At 40.5% G+C, this 19,936-nt stretch overlaps 1 protein-coding gene and 1 long non-coding RNA gene across 4 annotated transcripts; one reads left to right on the top strand and one right to left on the bottom strand.

Annotated features, from left to right (window-relative positions):
• Positions 1 to 13: 13 nt before the first annotated feature.
• Positions 14 to 18,171, top strand: pigm (phosphatidylinositol glycan anchor biosynthesis, class M). 3 transcript variants are annotated; one of them, XM_041184143.1, is made up of 5 exons: positions 14 to 437; positions 6,281 to 6,864; positions 10,587 to 10,845; positions 12,726 to 12,827; positions 16,678 to 18,171. In XM_041184143.1, the coding sequence occupies exons 1-5, from the start codon at positions 273 to 275 to the stop codon at positions 16,843 to 16,845; spliced, it is 1,278 nt and encodes a 425-aa protein (XP_041040077.1). In that variant the 5' UTR covers positions 14 to 272; the 3' UTR covers positions 16,846 to 18,171. The 3 variants fall into 3 exon arrangements, with proteins under 3 accessions (XP_041040077.1, XP_041040078.1, XP_041040079.1); XM_041184145.1 differs by having other exon boundaries at positions 294 to 424; XM_041184144.1 differs by lacking the exon at positions 12,726 to 12,827.
• LOC121276131 lies at positions 949 to 16,796 on the bottom strand. Its single transcript, XR_005942611.1, has 3 exons — positions 16,705 to 16,796; positions 11,702 to 11,888; positions 949 to 1,076 (listed from the first exon to the last, which is right to left on the bottom strand). It is a non-coding gene; the product is annotated as an uncharacterized LOC121276131 (long non-coding RNA).
• Positions 18,172 to 19,936: the final 1,765 nt, after the last annotated feature.

The raw sequence follows: 19,936 nt of genomic DNA, 5'->3' as shown, positions 1-19,936 counted from the left end.
GTTGTCACGTGACAGAGGGACGTTCGGCGATTGGTCCCTGGAAGCTGTTCCTTCGGACAGGCCTGTTGGTGTTTCGATGGTGTTGGGTGGATCCCAGGTCCGGAGCATTTTACTGCTCGGGAAACCTAAAGGCCCTACCTGCCTCCTCAAGTTAAACCCCGTCTCGCTTTCAAACGTTGACAGGGGCGACCTCCCCTTTAAACCCAGCTCTCTCCATTTTAAAGGAGCCGATGTAAATTTATTGCTGTTAAAGGGGAGGTGGCGCCTTCTCGATGGGCCTGAGTGATAGCCTCAGGCTCTCTGGCCTGTTTGCAGCCGCGCTCTGCCTCCGCCTCGGCCTCGTCTTTTATGGGCTGCTCCAGGACCGCTCCATGCTGATTAAGTACACGGACGTGGATTATCATGTCTTCACAGACGCCGCTAGGTTTGTCACTCAGGTAAACTGGACTCGGCTCGGCGCATGACGTTTAATGACTGGCCCGTTTTGCTGAGGGTGAAACAAAAACAAAATGCTGGAAATTACTCGACTGGTTAGGCAGCCACTGTGGCAGGGAGAATTGTTTCAGGTTGATGACCTTTTTGCCTGTACTGGAAGGAGGTCGCGAGCTTTTAAGCCAATAAATTGCGGAGGGGAGGGAAAGAACAAAAGGGAAGATCTGTGAGAGGGTAGAAAGCAGGAGAGATTTAATGACAAAAGTGATGGTGCAAGGCAAAAGATGATGGGAAAGGAATAAGTCCGAAGAACAAGTGATGGGTCCAGATGATGTGTAAATAGGAGTTACAGAATCATCATCCTTCAGAACGTAGGTTTTAAGCCAGTGTACTGGAAGCTACACATATTAACACATGGACATGCAGACAGAATATGTATATACATTGTGCCCGTTTCAGCTAAACAAAATAAGTGACAGCCATTCACTTACTCATTCCTCAGGCAATGCCTTGACCAATCAGGGTCAAGCTGCCTGGTCACCATCAGTGGTGCATTCTCCATGGCAATGCCACTTGACAACCAATCAGCACTTTCTTCACATACAGTATAAATTGTCGTTTTCCCCTTATCAGGACACTCTCGACTGCAAGACAAAAAGCTTAAACAGATCTCTCATTTTTTCAGCAATACTCAAGTTCTGTACTACTAAATGACTATTAGTTGATTGTTTCAATTGCTGGAGATATGCTCAGAAGTAAAGAAAGGGAAGAGTTGGGGATGAACCATTTCAAAGCAAGAGCCAGGTGGAATTTAGAAGTGGTTGATGAAATTCTCCAACTTGGGGAGAGAGCAGGAAACAACGCCAATACAGTTATCAATTTACTGGAAAATGAGATGCGTATACCCTACAAAAAGCCAGGCAAACCTAGGACCCATGCAGGTACCCACAGCAATACCTTTATATTTGCAGGAAGTGAGAGAGTTGAAGGAGAAGTTACTCAGTGTGAGAAAAAGTTCAGTCAGGTGGAGGAGGGTGGTGGATGTCTGTTGAAGAAAGAAATGGAGTTCTCAGACCCTGTCCTGGGGGGGAGGATGGATGTTTAAAGAGATTGAACACCCCTGATGAAAGGGGACCGGCTAATATTTAGGCACTTGGCAAAACCAAGTGACTATGGGTATAGGGCAGGAAGGTGGAGTTGATGTAGAAGTTGAGCCATGATGTGAACGTACGAATTAGGAGCAGGAGTAGGCTACTCGGCCCCTCAAGTCTGCTGCACCATTCAATACGATCAGGGCAGATCTGATTGAAACCTCAACTCCATGTTCTCACCTACCCCAGATAACCTTTCACCCCCTTGCTTATCAAGAATCTATCTAGCTCTGACTTAAAAACATTCAAAGATTCTGCTTCCACCACCTTTTGAGGAAGATAGTTCCAAAGACTCAAAACTCTCAAAAATAAAGTTTCTCCTCGTCTCTGTCCTAAATGGGTGACCCCTTATTTTTAAACAGTGACCCCTAGTACTGGATTCTCCCACAAGGGAATACCTTTTCCACATCCACCCTGTCAAGACCCCTCAGGATGTTACGTTTCAATCAAGTCCCTCTTACTCTTCGAAATTCCGGCAGATACAAGGCTAGCCTGACCCCAACTAACCTTCTCTCCTAAGACAACCCACCCATTCCATGTAGTAGTCTAGTAAACCCTCTTTGAACTGCTTCTAACATATTTACATCCTTAAATAAGGAGACCAATACTGTACACAGTACTTCAGATATGGTATCACGAATGCCTTGTATAACCTCCCTATTCGATTCCCCTTGCAATAAACAATAACATTCTATTGGCTTTCTTAATTACTTGCAGCACCTGCATACTAACCTTTTGCAATTGACACCCATCTCAGTGCTCTGCAGTCTCTTACCACTTAGATAATGATTCTTTTTTCATTCCTGCCAAAGTGGACAATTTCACATTTTACCACACTATATGCTATGCTCCATTTGCCAGTTCTATGGCTGTCTTATTAAATGGCACTGGATCAGTCTCGAAAGACCATATGGCCTATATCGACTTCTAGTTCTTGTGTTGCTGCGAATAGCCAGATTTTTTTTTTTACACTCAATACTTCTAAATTAGATTATTAACCTAATAACAATCACGACACTACCACATTCTAAGATCTTGTACAAATTGGAAAATAGATCGCAATGGACCTTTAAGAATATGGGGCAAATGTGAGTCATGATTCTTCTGATCAGGCACACACACCCCCCACCCAACACCATTGATTTGAATGTCTTCCATTTGGATGTTGTAATTGTGTTTTGTCTCCATTTCAAAGGTTCGAGGAACAAAATGGTCTTTTGAGAGTGGTCTGTAATAAACGCTTTTTTGACTGTTTATCTGCCTCTGTTTCCAAGATTGTCAAAATTACAAATAGAGATCAAAGACTGCAAAATAATACTGTGAAGTCTGAAGGACCTTTGTTATGAGTTACCATATTATAATTCTGGAATAATTACCGAGATACCAGTTGCTGCAGGGTTTCCATAGCTTACTATTGGTTTTAAACACAAGAGCTAAGATACAAAGTGACCTGAATAGTTTGGTTTAATCAGATTCTGGACTGGGATGCATTATGAATAAAGTATGTTATTAATAAAAGTAAGGCATTCATTGAGTTGCTACTGCACTCCGCACATTCAATTCTTAGTGATTGAATTGTCCTATGTTTTCACCATAGATTTCCTGTCTCCCAAGTTTAGTGAGCTACAGACACTACAGACATAATCCTGCGTTTTTATGCTACAAAAGTTTGAGCTTGGCAGATGTTTGTTTTCCATCTCCTGAGAATCTAGAAGCCAACTTCTGAGTGTCCCCTTCACAAATACACACAATCTATGATGATCAGAATTAGACTGTTTTGATTGGTCAGTTTAAATGGCACACTTGTTGGTGGATTTATTTGTTGAATGGAGCTTGGCACACATGGGTTGTGCAGATGACAGGAGTGTATGATGCATGTCTGTCATCTTATGGTTGGTGGCAACAGCAGGATAGATGGACAATAAAAGCATAAGGGGAGCTCAACCACAATTACCGTGGCTGGAGAGATTGTTTCCATGAGGGATGGGATTGATAGGAGGAGTAGGATAGAGATGGCATGGGAGGGGTGGATGAGATGATGCAGTTAGTCAAGTGTGGCAAAATAGTGGGGATAATTATTTGATACAACTTACTATTCAAAAGCTAAAACTAAATGAGTAGAAAAAGTTATCAGGTAATTTAAAAGAATACATCAGCGTTGATTTGATAGATGAGAGGACGATAATAGTCCGTACCACTGGTCCTCGAAGTAAGGTCTGTGGATCACCAGTGGTCCATAAGGGTCTCCAGGTGGTCGGTGAGCAAGTTCAAAATGCAAGTCACTGATATGCAATGCCATGGCTGAGGTCGCATGAGAAAAACAGGTCAGAATCCCTATCCCCACCTGTCATGAAGCTATTAATGTATCTAATAGTATTGGAAAATATTTTTCTTTTTAAAATAGAGGTCTAGTCTGTGGGGTGTCTTAATTGATTAATCTGGCTAGTCTGAGTGCTTTGTTTGCTAGTTTTGAGATGTAAGAAAGGTAGAGTGTATTTGCATTTTTTTGAATAGAGCATTCAAGAAGGCAAGTGAAATCTGGCACCTAGCTAGCAGAGACCAATCAATATATTTATATGACTAAAAATTGGTACTATGAAAGGGGTTTTATTGTTAGAAGAGGCTGGTGATTCAATGACCATTTACGTTCAGTGAGCTATGCTAGGTATAAGGATAGCAGTTTTTGTGTGCACGGGTAAAGGCAATGTAAGATCAAAGTAGCTGTAAGCCTACAACATTCTCCACAGGAACCAAAATGAAAGAAACCACATTTTGAATTCATAAGGTGAAAATGCTTTGCCTGGTGTCTGGTTAAGTCTATGGGTTGCTGTTGCCTTAATGGAGATTAGTTTGGGAATGTGTTAAAAGTTATGACACTAATTTGTAGCCATTTGTATATATTTAAGTTGTGTAAATTAATATGTTTCATTTATTTTAATATAAAACCTCTCCAGAACTAGTAGTCTGATTCCTGAATTTAGAGTCACATCTCAAACATACCACTTAAAATTATAGGTTATGAGAGTTGTTTAAAGTTTCCCTCTGGGATTTTTAAATAACTCAACTTTATCAAAATGCTGTATTATAACACCACTCACTTGACCTTGCACAACTGGACCAGCTCCTATTTCAGTGGTATGAGTTGTCATAAACACAAGCAACAACAATGTAGTTTTATAAATGAGATTTATGTTATTGTTACAACATACAACTTTGAGATCGTATTTTCAACATGTGGGGCTGAAAGCAAGGTAGAGGTACCAGCTAAACATTGGGCCTGACATGAGACTGACGCCCTCCAACTTGGAACCAGACATCACCTCATTGCTGTCTCATCAAAAGCAGTGTCATTCCTCCCATTGATTCTGCTGAGTATTTTACAGGTGACAAGGGAAAGTGTGTGTGTGGGAGAGGACTGGTATATTTTTAATGGGATCTTTTGCCCTGCCTCAGTGGACTATGGATGAAGAGGTTTCATAGATCTCTACCCTTCAGGGTGTCAAAACAGTCCACGTCCAATGGGCATGCCACTGCAAACTTAGATTCAAGGAAGGATCAGTTATAATGTTGCTACAAAACTTGAAACCTGAGCAAGGGCTTTGTCATGGAACAAGATTGTTCATTAGCAGCTCTTATTCTTTGATGATGACACTGAAATTATAACAGATTTCAAGGAAATAGTGTTTGTTCCTCATAGTATTGAGCCTATCACATGTAATCCTGCCTTTTCAACTCAGGAGAAAAGCTTTCCCAAATTAGATTTTTCATATTCCATGACTATAAACAAGACATAAGACCAGACTCTTAACAAAATTTATAGCGTTATTCCTAGGCCTGTTTATACACATAAGCTTTATGTAGCTTTTTCCTGAGTGAGAAATTTGATTGTTAAAATCTTTAGTGAAAGAATTACTAGAAATCCTGCATTTAAAAAAAATTACTGTTGCAATTAAGATATTAATTTGACGGAAAATATTTTGTGGACCTCTGCTAGTATCTGTTTAAAAGTTGGTATTATTTAAAAATTGTATTAGAATAGGTTGAAGAGAAATTTTGTAAGAATAGTCTGTGTAAAGCTACTAAAGTTTAAAAAGGAGAATGTGAGATATGATTATCATAGCAAATGTCTTTATTTTATCAGGGATGTACTAAACTGTAGTCATGTAATAATATGATGGTCTAATTAACTGTTACGCTCGTTAGCTGTTCTTAATCCGAAGAGGTATTGATGCTTTTTGGATTTCGTTTGCTTAAAAAACTGGATACGATTTCCTTGGCCAGACTTTTGAACAAATCCCTGAATTGTGACTGAAGTGGTGTTGTGGGCGCTTTATAAAAATGTGATACTTATGGCTGCCGAAGTGTCATTACCACATCTCAGTAAAGCTTGAGATGGAGAAATATTTGCCAGTTTAATTATTGATTTTTCTTCTTTTCAAACTTAGGATTTGGGAAAGCAGTTTTATGTTACATATATAAAACTGGGTGAAGTACTGATGGTTATGAATCTATCGCTGGTTGTGTGAAAAGTGGGACCAAATTGAGATAAATTAGCAGTTTTGTGCAAGAATAGTACTGCATTATGTTGAAGTGCATTTTTTAATTACTTATTTGTACCAATATACTAAGCTATGCCTGGAGCCAACACTGATCATTAAATGAATAATTGGTTGTCCTATTTTAATTTTTTTTTTCAGGGAGTTTCTCCATACAAAAGGGCAACTTATCGTTATACTCCATTACTGGCATGGATGCTGACTCCCAACATCTACCTCACGGAACTCTATGGGAAATTTCTCTTTATTATATTTGATGTTCTTGCTGCTCATCTCATGCACAAGATCCTATGCCTTCGAGGACTGGATAGCCGCAGAGCAAGCTGGTACTGCAGCCTATGGCTTTTCAACCCTTTTCCAATGACCATTTCGAGCAGAGGGAATGCAGAAGCTGTCCTTGCAGTGTTGGTGCTGGCTACTTTGCACTACCTAGAGAGCAGACAGATTGTGAAAGCTGCGTTGTTTTATGGGCTTTCTGTACATATGAAAATTTATCCAGTGACCTATGCAGTCCCCATAGTCTTATCACTTCAGACTCACCAGCAAGCAAAGGAGAATGTTACTCCTACTACATTGAGTAAAGGCTACCTTAAAGACACAGCTTTTTGCAGTTATGCAAGAGCTTTCCTGAAGCTGGTTGTCAGACTGCTAAACAAGGAGGTGCTGCTATTTGTTGGTATTGCTGGACTACTGTTTCTTGGCCTAGGATTACTTTTCTATTGCAGGTAAAGTAATTTAAAGTACTTGACACCCGACGGCTCAATGGGTAAATGCACTGATATATACTGACCAAGAAGGTCCTAGATTTGACTGCCTATCTGTTGGGTTGGTTAATCTCTGCTACGGCAGTAGGGGTTACTGCAGCTGAGAAAGAGAAAACCAGGTGAGTTTCCCATTCTTGAATGTTGTCCAGTGAGACCTGCAGAGCTTTTGTTTATTCGTTCATGGAATGTGAGTGTCACCAACAAGGCTAGCATTTCTTGCTCATCCATAATTGCCCTTGAAGATAGTGGTGTGCTGCCTTCCACAGCTGTAATCCATGTGGTATAAGTACACCGAGTGTTAGGGAGTTCTGGAATTTTGACCCAGCAACAGTGAATGAACAGCGATATAGTTCCAAGTCAGGATAATGTATGACTTGGAGGAGAACCTGCAGATGGTAATGTTCCCTTGCACCTGCTGCTCTCATTCCTCTGGGTGGTAGAGGTGCTGGATTTGGAAGGTGCTGTAGAAGTGAGCTGTGTACTTTTAGATGGTATACACTGCAGCCAATATGTTGGAGGGAGTGACTGTTAAAAGTGATGGATGGGATGCCAATCATATGGGATGCTTTATCTTGGATGGTGTTGAGCTTCTTGTTGAAGTTTCACTCATCCAGCCAAGTGGAGAATATTCCATTGCACTCCTGACCTGAGCCTTCTAAAGGGTGGATCGGTTTTGGAGAGTCAAGAGGTGGGTCACTTGCTGCAGAAGTCTCAGCCTCAGACTGGCTCTTATAGCCTCATAGTTATGTAAACATCTTTTGGTTGTGGAGTAGGGACAGGATTGGGCTAGGTGGTGTTGCCACACACCACCTGCAACAATTCACTGAACATATGGATGAAAAGCTGCCATTTGATGAATCTCTTGTGTACATCACACACCAATGATTAAAGCAAAATGAGGCAAGGAGTTGATAAAGTTAATATAGTTAATGTTGTGCAAATCGACCGTCAAAAGGTATTTTCATGAAATGTCACAATAGATTTGTTAGCAAATTGAAAATAAAGGGATTTAAGGGGTGGTGGCAGCATGGATGCAAAATTATTAGATGGGTAAATGATTGTTTTTCAGACTGGAGACAAATATACAATGGTGTTTCCCAGGGGCCAGTATTAGGACCACTGTTCTTGGATACACAGGGTACAAGTTCAAAGTTTGCAAAAGGCACAACCCTCAAATGTAGTAAATAGTCGGAATGATAGCAACAGTGTTATATTTGCTTTTAGGTCTTTGTTAAGTTTCAGTCTGCTTCCAAATCAGCTTTGAATTAACTCACTTTAATTGGTTAAGTCTTGTATGAACCACAGTAAATCAAAGCAAAAACAGGACACTCTAGATCATAAATTTTAGAAAGTGTTAAAGAAAAGGTATACTTAACTCTGGATAATAACTTTTACAACTTAGCTAGTTGTGCAATCTGTTTAAGTGTTGGTCACTTTTGCCCTCTCGTGTGTCTCTGGTTGGTCTATGATTACATTTTAACCTCGTTTCAAAAGGACATCCATGGAAGAAAATGGCTTCTTTACTTTGCCAATCTTGATCAGATTGTGAGCAATTCTTATTCGTAAACAAGACCTGCCAAGGCTATTGTTGTCCCCTAGCTTATCAAAAGCTTAGAAAGATTCCATTTTCTAAACAATTTCTGCTATATCTGCATTTTCTAGAAACATTCAAGTTTATACAGTATTAGTTACATCAATTCACTAATAATAACTTAATCAAGGTTCATTACCTTATGATCATCTGTATCATGACTGGCTTCCAATGATACAAAATCAATACATGTGGTTAATATAAAATACAAAGTACAGAATGTGAAATGGCTGCAAAAACCACATGTTAGTGTTAAAATGGCTTCTTGACCATGTTACTTATTACAGTTAATACAGTATTAAGTGATTTTAAGATGAAATATGACTACCCAGACCTATCTACAGCAGACTTTAGGAGGAGATGGTGAAACGGCCAGGCAAGTGGCAGGTGAAATTTTAACACAAATGTGAAGTGATCTATTTTGAAAGGAAGAATGAAGAGAGACAATATAAATTAAATGTTACTATTTAAAGGGTGCAAGAACAAAAACCTGGAGGGTCACATCCACAAATCTTTTGAAGGTGGCAAAATAAGTTGATAGGGTTCCTTGGTTTTATAAATAGAGGCGTTAAGTGTAAAAGCAAGGAAGTTATGCAAAACCTTTATATCACTGGTTTGGCCTCAGCTGGAGTATTGTGACCAATTCTTGGCACCAAACTTAAGGAATGATTTCAAGGCCTTGGTGCAAAGGGTATTTAAGGGAATGGTACCAGGTGTGTGGGGCTTCGGTTATGTGGAGAGACTGCAGAAGCTGGGATTATTCTTAGAGCAGAAAAAGTTAAGGAGTGATTTAATAAAGGTTTTCAAAATCATGAGTGGTTATGATAGAATAAATAAGGAGAAACTGTTTCCACTGGCAGGAGTCAGAGTAACCAAAGGACACTGATTTTAAGATAATTGGCAAAAGAACCAGATGAGAACTATTTTTGCCCAATGAATTGTTATGATCTGGAATGAGTGGTGGAGGCAGAATTAAGGGAAAAATTAACAAGGCTGTAGGGAGAAAGTCGGAGTGGAACTGATGGGTTAGCCTCTTCAAAGAACTGTTACAAACATGATGGGCTGAATGGCTACAATTGTATTCTGTATAATTCTATGAAATGCTGCATCCATGACACTTGCACGGAGTCAGATATCTTGGGTCTGGTTGGAAACCTTTAAGTCCTTCCTAACAAGGCAAACTGTCGGTTCTGAAGAAGCAGTTGCCCTTTTCAATGTGGATCAGGTTAATGTCAACAGCATGAGGTTCAATCCCTGTGTCAGCTGAGATAGCTTGGGGCCTGGCTCCTTGCCCTACCCATTATATTAAAAATAAATCATGGCACTTTGCCATGGTTTGAATAACTACTAAGGCCCTACCTTCATACAGAGAACTCAAGAAATGAGGTGTAAGTGTCTGAAAAGTAACGGTGGAAGAGTTAGAAATCATCCAGCAACTGATTCTGGGGGCAGTTGAAGAGCATAATGTGGTCCACTGGGCTAGTATTACTAATGCACTAAAGAGCAGTGCCAGTTTTATTCCCTGCATGCAGTTCTTAACTAGTTAATAAGAACTGACTTTCAATATTCTTAGACATTGCTTTAAGTTGTGCCTATACAATATGGACTGTTGATGTGCAAGCCTTCATTTTGATTTTTTCTTCTCTCTAGCTCACTGCACTGCAAACCTTCCTCAGCTAGGAGGGCAGGCTGGAGATTTTGTTTTTCACCTCTGTCAACACTGTCTTCCAGCAGTGATGAAGAGTGACTGACTCTCCAGTATTTTTACCTCAATTCAGATATGTCTGGCTTAGATGTAACAATTCAACACAATGCCAAGGCGCAATAGAAAACTTCACTATGTGGGAAATCATGGGTGGGAACGCAAACCTAGAGTCTATCATAGTCCTCTGCTTACTGCCTCCAATGTCCTGCATATTGGATTTGATTTTTAAAATTTGAGACAAGTATAATGTCTGCCTTTCTCAAATCTTCATTGTTACTTAATTTTCAAAGGCACAGTAAAATTGCCATCCATGGAAAAATAACATTGTTACAAAGTGATAACATCTACAATCTTTGTTTACAGTTCTTGTGTTTTTTTTAAATCCAGATATGGCTGGGAATTTCTGGAGCACACGTACCTTTACCACATAACACGAAAAGACATTCGCCACAACTTTTCCCCCTATTTCTACATGTTGTATTTGACTGCAGAGAGTGAGTGGAGCTCTGCTTTGGCACTGGCTGCTTTCCTCCCACAGTTCCTGCTGCTCTTCATCACATCTTTTGCTTATCACAAAGACCTGACCTTTTGCTGCTTCCTGCACACTGCTATTTTTGTCACTTTCAACAAAGTGTGCACTTCACAGGTGAGTCTGAAGAAGTTCCCTTTTCGGACTTTCTAACAGATACATACATTCCACATTTTTCCCCTGGAAAATTACCATTTTAGAAAATTGGATAAAACAGACTGAATAATTCTGCTTTTGGAGTTCCAAAGGGACCAGATGATATAGAATCCAAGCTATATCACCTTGTCTAGAACCAGAGGGGACAACCTGCAAAGGTAGAGAGTAAATTCAATACTAATCTGGAAACAAAAATAAAAATACCTGGAAAAACTCAGCAGGTCTGGCAGCATCTGCGGAGAGGAACACAGTTAACACTTCGAGTCCGTATGACTCTTCAACAGAATTAAGTAAAAATAGAAGAGAGGTGAAATATAAGCTGGTTTAAGGGAGGGTGGGACAAGTAGAGCTGGATAGAGGGCCAGTGATAGGTGGAGATAGCCAAAAGATGTCATAGACAAAAGGACAAAGAGCTGTTGAAGGTGGTGAATCTGGAAATATTGGGCTGAATCTTGCCTGCCTTCAAGAGGTGGGAGTGGATGCAAGACAGGCAAAATAGCAGGGGCATGTCCAGTTCAACTCTGCTGCTGGGGAAGTTTCCTAGTGGCGGACAGGGGTGCAGATCAGTTCTTTTTAATGGGGCCACTGGCATTTTGCAAGCAATAGGGTGACCCCTTTTCTCCCCCTGCAACCGCCCCCCACCATGCTGTGGGGAGGTCGCCAGCTTCATGGAGGCAGCTTCTCGATGGCAGCTTGTGGGATTATCAGAGTTAAATGATTCATGGCCCAAAGAGGGGGCTGTGGGCAGGAATGCCAGCCCCAACACATCGTCCCCTCCAATTGCCCTTTGCCATGCAGAATTTTAAACTACACTTACCTCTCCGGTGTGCCTCCATTTTGAGGCACCTGAGCTTCCTCAGCAGCACCTATCTCTCCCTATTGATTAGCCCAGCATCTTCAGGAGCCTGCCCGTCATCCTCCATTTACGGTTGCCAGTCCTCCAGGATTGGCCTAGAGTCTCCAGGAATTGAAGGTCAATGTCCAGGGTACAGCTGTGTGCAACCCTGGAGAAATATAGAGACGTTAAAAAAGTTTGTTTATTTTTTTCATTGGACATTTCTCTTTACCAGATATAAAAAATATTGAAATGGGGTGGGGGGGGGGGGGGGGGGGGGGGGGTAAAGGGCTGTTTGGCTGAAAGTCAAGCATAATCCAATTGGGTAAATCAGCCTCTGTGCTTTCCAATTGGCATAGGAAGGCAGTCTGTCACGAGGATGGATGTGTTGGCCAGCTAAGCGCTTGAGTGTAGGGAAATTTCTGATGAAACCTCCAGAATTACATTTAGCTGCAGTTGGCAACTCTACCTCAGTTGGACAGAGGAGTCGCCTCTGATAAAATTGCTGAGCTGGCCCCAATGCCAGTAAGTGAATTTTGGGATCCTCTTTTGGTCTCAATGTCTGGTCCCAAAGCCCACAGTAAAATTGAGCCTGTTATTCAGTGAGTGGGTGGTAAATCCATGGAATAGACTCTGTAGGGAGAAAGCGTAAACAGTGTGGTGATTCAAGCAAATTAGAGGTTTTCTTGCAAAAACAATACTTAGGGAAACAGAAGATCAGTAATTTGAGAAACATGTTCTCTTATGGTTTCCAAATTTCTCCTCCACTAGTGACTTTCCTTGCGTCATGCCATCTGTTCAAGACTAAAGGTTAATTGCTCAATCTTTCTTTGTTTCTCCCTTTATCTTGGCCCACCCTCTACCCCCAGCTCCCTCCATGCTGTCTCCATATTTTATGCAGCTGAAATGTGTAAATTTTCATAGTCATACATGGAAGAGAGAGAATTAGTGAAAAGTACATTGAATGTGTTAAAAGCACTTACGGGTCATATGTTTACAATTTTAGTACTTCCTGTGGTATTTGTGTCTGCTACCAGTGGTTCTTCCATATCTGACGCTTACCTGGAAAAGAGGCATGGTGCTGTTAGCTTTGTGGTTCATTGGTCAGGTTAGTACCATTGCTTTACTCTAGTTGCTGCCTTAATGCTGCTATCACATAAAACACCACAAATTTATCTATAGAATCCTGTATTTGGAGTATTTGGTAAGTTTTTGACATGAATTTGCAGGCAATTAAAACTCTGCAGTACTGGGAGCTCTGTGGAGTGGAAGATTGTTCTTGCGCAGCTCCTCCAAGTGACCACACTGTTGCATAGGCAGAGTTTTGATTGTGAGTCTGCTGGCTATTTCATCACCATAGCATTGCCTACCTTCCCTATTCTGCTGTCAAAATCCCAGTTTATTTTCTTTATCAGCCCAAAGTTTGTCTTCTCCCATGTGTTTTAATTATTTGGAAATACATGGTTATTCACCAAGTGGTTGGCCTCCAAAGGTTGAGAAATACTTCAGTCATTTGTTAGTATAGAACTTATTGCTGGAAAAAAGACGTCAAAGCTTTTCATCTTGCACTCATCAGGATGTTCGCAAGAATACCAGATGTTAAAGGAACAACAATTTATACTCTGAGAAGAAGGTGCTGATTGGTTAGCAAGTGGAGTCTGGTAGAGGCATTACCATGGAGAATGCACCAGTTAATTGATAACTGGCAGTTAACTGCCAAACTTTGTTTAAATTCAAACCAGGCAGGTTGACCCTAGTCAAGGCATTGCCCTGGAAAATGAACCAGAAAATGGCTGTAACGTATTTTATTCAATTGAAACAGGCACAATGTTTGTATATGTTCTTTCTGCAAAGAGCAGGATTGTGCATTGTGTAGCTTCTAGCATGTGTAAATGCACCACACTGTGAGCCCGATTGAGAGTCCCAAATTGGTTGTCAACGTAATTCTTAGCACACTGAGGATTGTTTAGCAAATGTCCAATTGTGGAATCATATCTATTGTTGGGACAGTTTTGAGTTTTGCAAACACAGGCTGGTTGGGTACAGTCAGTATCTTACCTGTTATGAACAGCCTAAGGGACATGCAGTTTGATACAATCCGCTAGTATGTACAGCCTACATACCTAGCATCATACCAGCACTGAAATTCATATCACATTACTCATTTGTGTGACAGGCAGAACATCTGTCTCTACATAGTTGTTAGTATAGGATTGAACAACCTCTTTGAAATTTGCTTTTGAGTATGTGAATTAGGTGTGCTGGACTACCAGTGAGCAATGGTATATGATGATCCCCTCACACCCTGTGTTTCTTGTCTGAAATTTGTTACTTGGGGGAAGTGGAAGGGGAGGAGCGAAGGGCTGACCAAAGACTACTTTCCACCAGAATGAAATAGGAAAGTAGTGGAAAATTCATCTTTGGATTGGCAGTTTCAGAACGGTGGAGCCAGTTATCTGCCTAATCTCTCCAATGTCTGTTGCAGGTAGAATTAATTTATAGGGGGAAAAATATAGTTTTGGAAAAGGGAATGTTAACTTCAGCTGTTAATAACATAAGAAATAGGAGCAGGGGTACGCCATTCAGCCCCTCAAACCTGCCTTGCCACTCTAAGATCATGGCTGATCTGCCCCAGTCCTCAACTCCTCTTTTGTGCCAGCTCCTCATAACTTTCAACTCCCCGATATTTCAAAAATCTATCCACCTCCTCTTTAAAAACTTTCAGTGATCTAGCCTCCACAAGTCTCTGTAGTAGAGAATTCTAGACATCCACTACCCTCTGAGAAAAAATTCCTTCACGCTTCAGTTTTAAATGAGTGTCCCCTTATTCTCTAACTATGTCCCCTAGTTTGGTATTCTCCCACTAGTGGAAACATCTTCTCAACATCTACCCTGACAAGCCCCCTCAGCATCCTGTACGTTTCAATAAAATCACCCCTCATTCTTCTAAACTGTAATGAATAAAAGCCTAACCTGCTTAGTTGTTCTTGATAAGTCAACCCCTTCATCCCAGGAATCAGCCTAGCGAATCTCTTTTGAACTGTCTCCACTGCCAGTATATCCTTTCTTAAATATGGGGGACCAAAACTGTACACAGTACTCCAGGTATGGCCTCACCCACACCCTGTACGGTTGTAACAAGACTTTCCTATTTTTTAAACTCCGACCTCCTAGCAATACAGGCCATAACTGCTTGTTGCACCTGCATACTAACTTTTTGTGTTTCATGCACAAGAATACCCAGATCCCTCTGTGCTGCACTTTTTTGGAGTCTCTCTCCATTTAAATAATAGTCTGCCTTTTGATTTTTTCTACCAAAATGCATGACCTCACACTTCTCTACATTAAACTCCATCTGCCAAGTTTTTGCCCAATCACATCCCCTTGCAGATTCCTTATGTTCTCATCACAACATGCCTTCCCACCTACTTTTGTATCACCAGCAAATTTGGATACATTACGCTCTGCCCCCTCCTCCAGTCATTTAATATAGATAGTAAATAATTGAGGCCCTAGGACTGATCCTTGTGGCACTCCACTAGTTACATCTTTCCAACCTGAAAAAGACCCATTAATCCCGATGCTGTCTTATATGTGTTAAACAATCTTCAATCTATGCTAATACATTACCCCCAATACCGGGAGCTCCTATTTTGTGCAATATGCTTTTATGTGGCACCTTATCAAATGCCTTCTGGAAATCCAAATGCTAGACAGCTACCAGTTCCCCTTTATCAACTCTGCTTGTTATATCCTTAAAGAACGCTAGCAAATTAGTCAAACATGATTTTCCTTTCACAAAACCATGTTGACTCTGTTTGATTGCGTTAAGCTTTTCTAAATGTCCTGATATTTCTTCCATAATAATGGACTCTAGCATGTTCTCAACGACAGATGTTAGGCCGACTGGTATATAGTTTCTTGCTTTTTGTCTCCCTCCCTTCTTGAACAGGGGCATCACATTAGCGGTTTTCCAATCTGCTGGGACCCTCCTGGAATCCAGTGAGTTGTGGAATATTTTGACCAATGCCTCCACTATCTCTGCAGCCACCTTCTTTAAAACCCTTGGATGCAGTGCATCAGGTTCTGATGACTTGTCTGCATTTAGTCCCATTAGTTTGTCATATAGTTTGTCCCTTGTGATAGAGACAGTTATAAAATCTTTCCTCCCATTAGCTCCTTGCTTATCTGATATCTTTGGAATGTTTAGTGTCCTCCACTGTGAAGACTGATGCAAAATATTGGTTTAAATTATCTGCCAGTTCCCTGTTTCCCATTATCAATTTTCCAGTCACATCCTCCAAGGGTCCCGTGCTCACTTTAGCTACACTTTTTTTATACCCATAGAAGCTTTTGCTGTTTTTTTTATATTTCTTGCCAATTTACTTTCATAATCAATTTTCTCCCTCTTTATTAGCTATTTAGTTATCTGCTGCTGGTTCCTAAAAAAAAACCCAATCCTCTGGCCTACCACTAGTTCTCGCTGCTTTTAGTTTTTGATTGGATACTCTCTGACTGCCTTTGTTAACCACGGGTGGTTCATTGAGTCCCTATTTTTGACCAGGATAAATTTTTGCTGAGCATTACAAAATATCTGCTTATATACCCGCCACTGCTCATGCACTGACCTTCCGCATAGTCTATTTTCCTAACCCGCTTTGGATTCTTTCTTCATACCTCTCTATTATTTAAATTGAGGACACTGATTTGAGATCCGAGTTGCTCGCCCACAAACTGAATTTGAAATTCTACCATGTTGTGATCACTACCCCCTAGAGGATCCTTAACTATGAGATCTCTTATTAATGCTACCTCATTACACATTACTAGATCTAAAATAGCCTGTTCCTGGGTAGGTTCTGCAGTGTATTGCTCTGATAGCTTATAGTTTGTATTAAGTCACATTTCTTTGGATCTGGTACTGAAATTCTGATTTTTCTTTTTGTTTGTCAATCAAGGGATTATGGCTCACCCCTGCATATTACCTGGAGTTTGAAGGACGTAACACATTTCTGCTCATCTGGATGGCTGGATTGGTATTTCTTTCCATCAACTGCTTCATTCTGTTGGTATTGATCTCAAACTACAAGAAAAGGGAATTGCAGTCAAAAACAAAGACAGAATAACAGCAGAAATGCTTCTCCACTCAGGATGGTGCTGTTTACTGCCCGGATTGGAGATAAAAAAGATTCTGACCTTTTACGAAATCAATGGGGCAAGTCAACTTTGCTTGGTTGAGATGTCCCCAAGGAGAATGCACCAGGGAACTATCGTCCCCCAAACTTTTGTTTAATTCAATAAAGGGGCAATGACTGGATTTTTTTTTTGCCTGCAGAGAATGGGTCCCTGCACACACATCTATGTAGCTTCTGGCAAGCAAAAGTGAGCCACATTGCAAGTCTGATAATCTTAAATTGGTTTTGTGTAACTTTTATCACGCTTGATGCAAACTCAGTCCTTTTCAAAAATTCTTTAAAGCCACAGGCATTTTAAAGAAATTGCAAATGTTCCTTACAGTACTGCTTCCAGGTCAAAGATTATCATAGACCCTAAACATGAAGATTTACCATAGTATGTCCTTTAAAAGCAGGCGGTCTGTAATCTGTAAAGTGTCTCTGTCTAAATGAGTTTTCTTGATCAGGTAAAAGCATGGGCCCCAAAATACACCATCTATGCTGTTAACAGTGGAAATCACCATCTGCTGGTGACCTGCATATCTACCACCCACCCACTTCACCCCCACCCTTCCCAAAATTCCAGGGCTCAGCCAGTTTACATATTGCTAATGTGTGACTATCAGTATTGTCATCCACTAAGTGAAGGGACTTGGAGAATGCAGAATTGGCCAGCTATTTGCAGAAGCTAAAAAGTCTGATAGCTGGAACAAAAAGAGATGATTTCACTCTGGTTAAAATTCCTTCATGGAGTATTGTAGGCCACAGTCTGAGCCTGGACACTCCTTTGAACATCTCTTCCACTATTGTGATAGCAAATTATCAGTATTTAATTTGTTCAATGCATGAGACACAACAGGAATTGAGGCAGCTGACACCATCTCTTTGATTGGGAATGGTCAAATTAATCCATCCCAGTGAAATCCCTGCAGATCTATCTTGGGGCAGGAGCTCCTCATGTGCTTCAACTTTACCCAGGCCCTAAGGAAATTGGGAACAGATGTATTTTCTATTATCATGTATAATTTCAGATTTTTTATTTGGATAATGTTTAAGCAAATTAAATGTTTGTTTCAACCATCAAATGCTGATGAGGGTCATTGAGCTGAAACCTTAACATTCATTTATTTCGAGATTTCCACCAACTGCAGTATTTTGCTTTTATGTTATTAAGGTGTTTATTCTTGTGATGGTGAAATAAGAACCCAACACCTATCTGCAATCTTAAATTTGGCTTGAGGGACATTTAATGAATAAAGTGAAAATCTTCAAAAAAAATTATTCAAATGATGTATTTTTTCTAGGCTAAAACCCTTCTTACATTAAAGTTATTAGAATGTATTTTCTTATTGCAAAACACATCCTGAAGTATACCTTAAAAACTTGATATGTTACTGGCTGGATATGATGCAAAGTGCATGTATTTTACACAAATAGCGATTGAAGGTGAGAACAGCTCAATGTGAAGATAAATTCAGTGACGTAAGTGTTGAACTTGAGCCTCTTTTGTGTTCCAAAAGTGTCCTTGAAGTGTGATCTGCTATGTGCAAAACAAGGCTAGAGAGAAAATAATTTGGAAACTTTTAACATAGTGGTTATGTTATTGAACCAGTAATCCAGAGGCCTGGATACGATGAAGACATTGGATCAAATCCCAATAAAGTCTTCAGCTGCTTCAGGCAATGACCATCTCCAACAAGAGACACTAGCCATTTCTTGAAATTTAACAACCATACTATTGTTTAATCCTTTATACTTTTACTGTAATAAACTTCCTATGATGGCTTCAGAGGAGTATTATGAAACAAAATGACAGAGTCCCACAATTTAGGTTAGCTGACCAAAGGCTTGATCAAGGAGATATGTTTTTAAGGAGTACCTTAAAGGAGGAAAACAAGGCAGAGAAGTGAAAGGAGTGATTTCCTGAACTTGGTGCCTAGGCTGCTGAAGGGACTGCCACTAATGGTGGAGTGATGAAAATCAGGGGTGCTCAGAAGTCCAGAGTAGATCTGCACATTAGCATTTGAGGTGACCGTTGACCAGAAACTTAACCAGACTAATGAATACTAGTGCTACAAAAACTGATCAGAGGCTGGAAATTCTGCAGCAAGTAACATGTCTCCTGACTTGCTAAAGCCTGTCTACCCTCTACAAGGCACACGTCAGAAGTGTAATGGCATGTTCTCCACTTGCCTGAATGAGTGCAGCTGAAACATTTAAGAAGCACAACCCCAAGCAGGACAAAACATTCCTCTTGATTGCACCACTGATGGATGGGGTGCCAAAGTGGTAGCAGCATATACCATCTACAAGATGCTATGGTCATCAAGGCACCTTCAAAACCTGCAATTTCCACCACCTTCAAGAATAGGGGCAGCAGATGCATGGAAGTAACACCACGTACAAGTTCCCTCCAAGTCGCGCATCACACTGATATGGAAATATATTACCTTTCCTACGCTGTCACTGGGTGAAAATCCTGGAAATTTCTAACAGCACTACAGGTATGTCAATACCACAAGAACTGCAGTGACTCACCACCACCTTCTCAAAGGCAATTAGGAATGAGTAATGTATAATCCCATGAACAAATAAAAAGCTAATATTGGTAATGGTGATTGAAAGTTGTCAAAACATACCTTGTTCGTTAATATCATTTAGGAAAGAAAATCTGCTGCCGTGGCCTATACGTGAGACTCACAACAAAGCGGCCTCTAAAATGGTCTAGTACTTCACTATTATTCAAGAAGGCAATAAATGTTGGCCTTCCCACTGACACCCCTATTCCTGTTAAAATATATTGCTGTAATGGTAGGTTTTCAGTTTAGTTGAAACTCTCCTCAGCCAAACTAGTACAAAATAAAAAAAATGCTGGAACAACTCAGCTGCTCTGGCAGCATCTGTGGCAAGAGAAAGAGAGCTAATAGAGTCCAATATGACCCTTCTATGGAACTGACAAAAGAATTATGGCTGACAGAATGCCACTGAACTCCATTTGATTCACTCCACCAAACCTGCAGAGAGATCGTAAATCCCATATTAA

This window comes from Carcharodon carcharias, chromosome 3 (assembly GCF_017639515.1).
Source record: "Carcharodon carcharias isolate sCarCar2 chromosome 3, sCarCar2.pri, whole genome shotgun sequence".
Lineage (NCBI taxonomy): Eukaryota > Metazoa > Chordata > Chondrichthyes > Lamniformes > Lamnidae > Carcharodon > Carcharodon carcharias.
The sequence above is the reverse complement of the archived record's forward strand: the minus strand, read 5'-3'. Positions and strand labels throughout refer to the sequence as shown.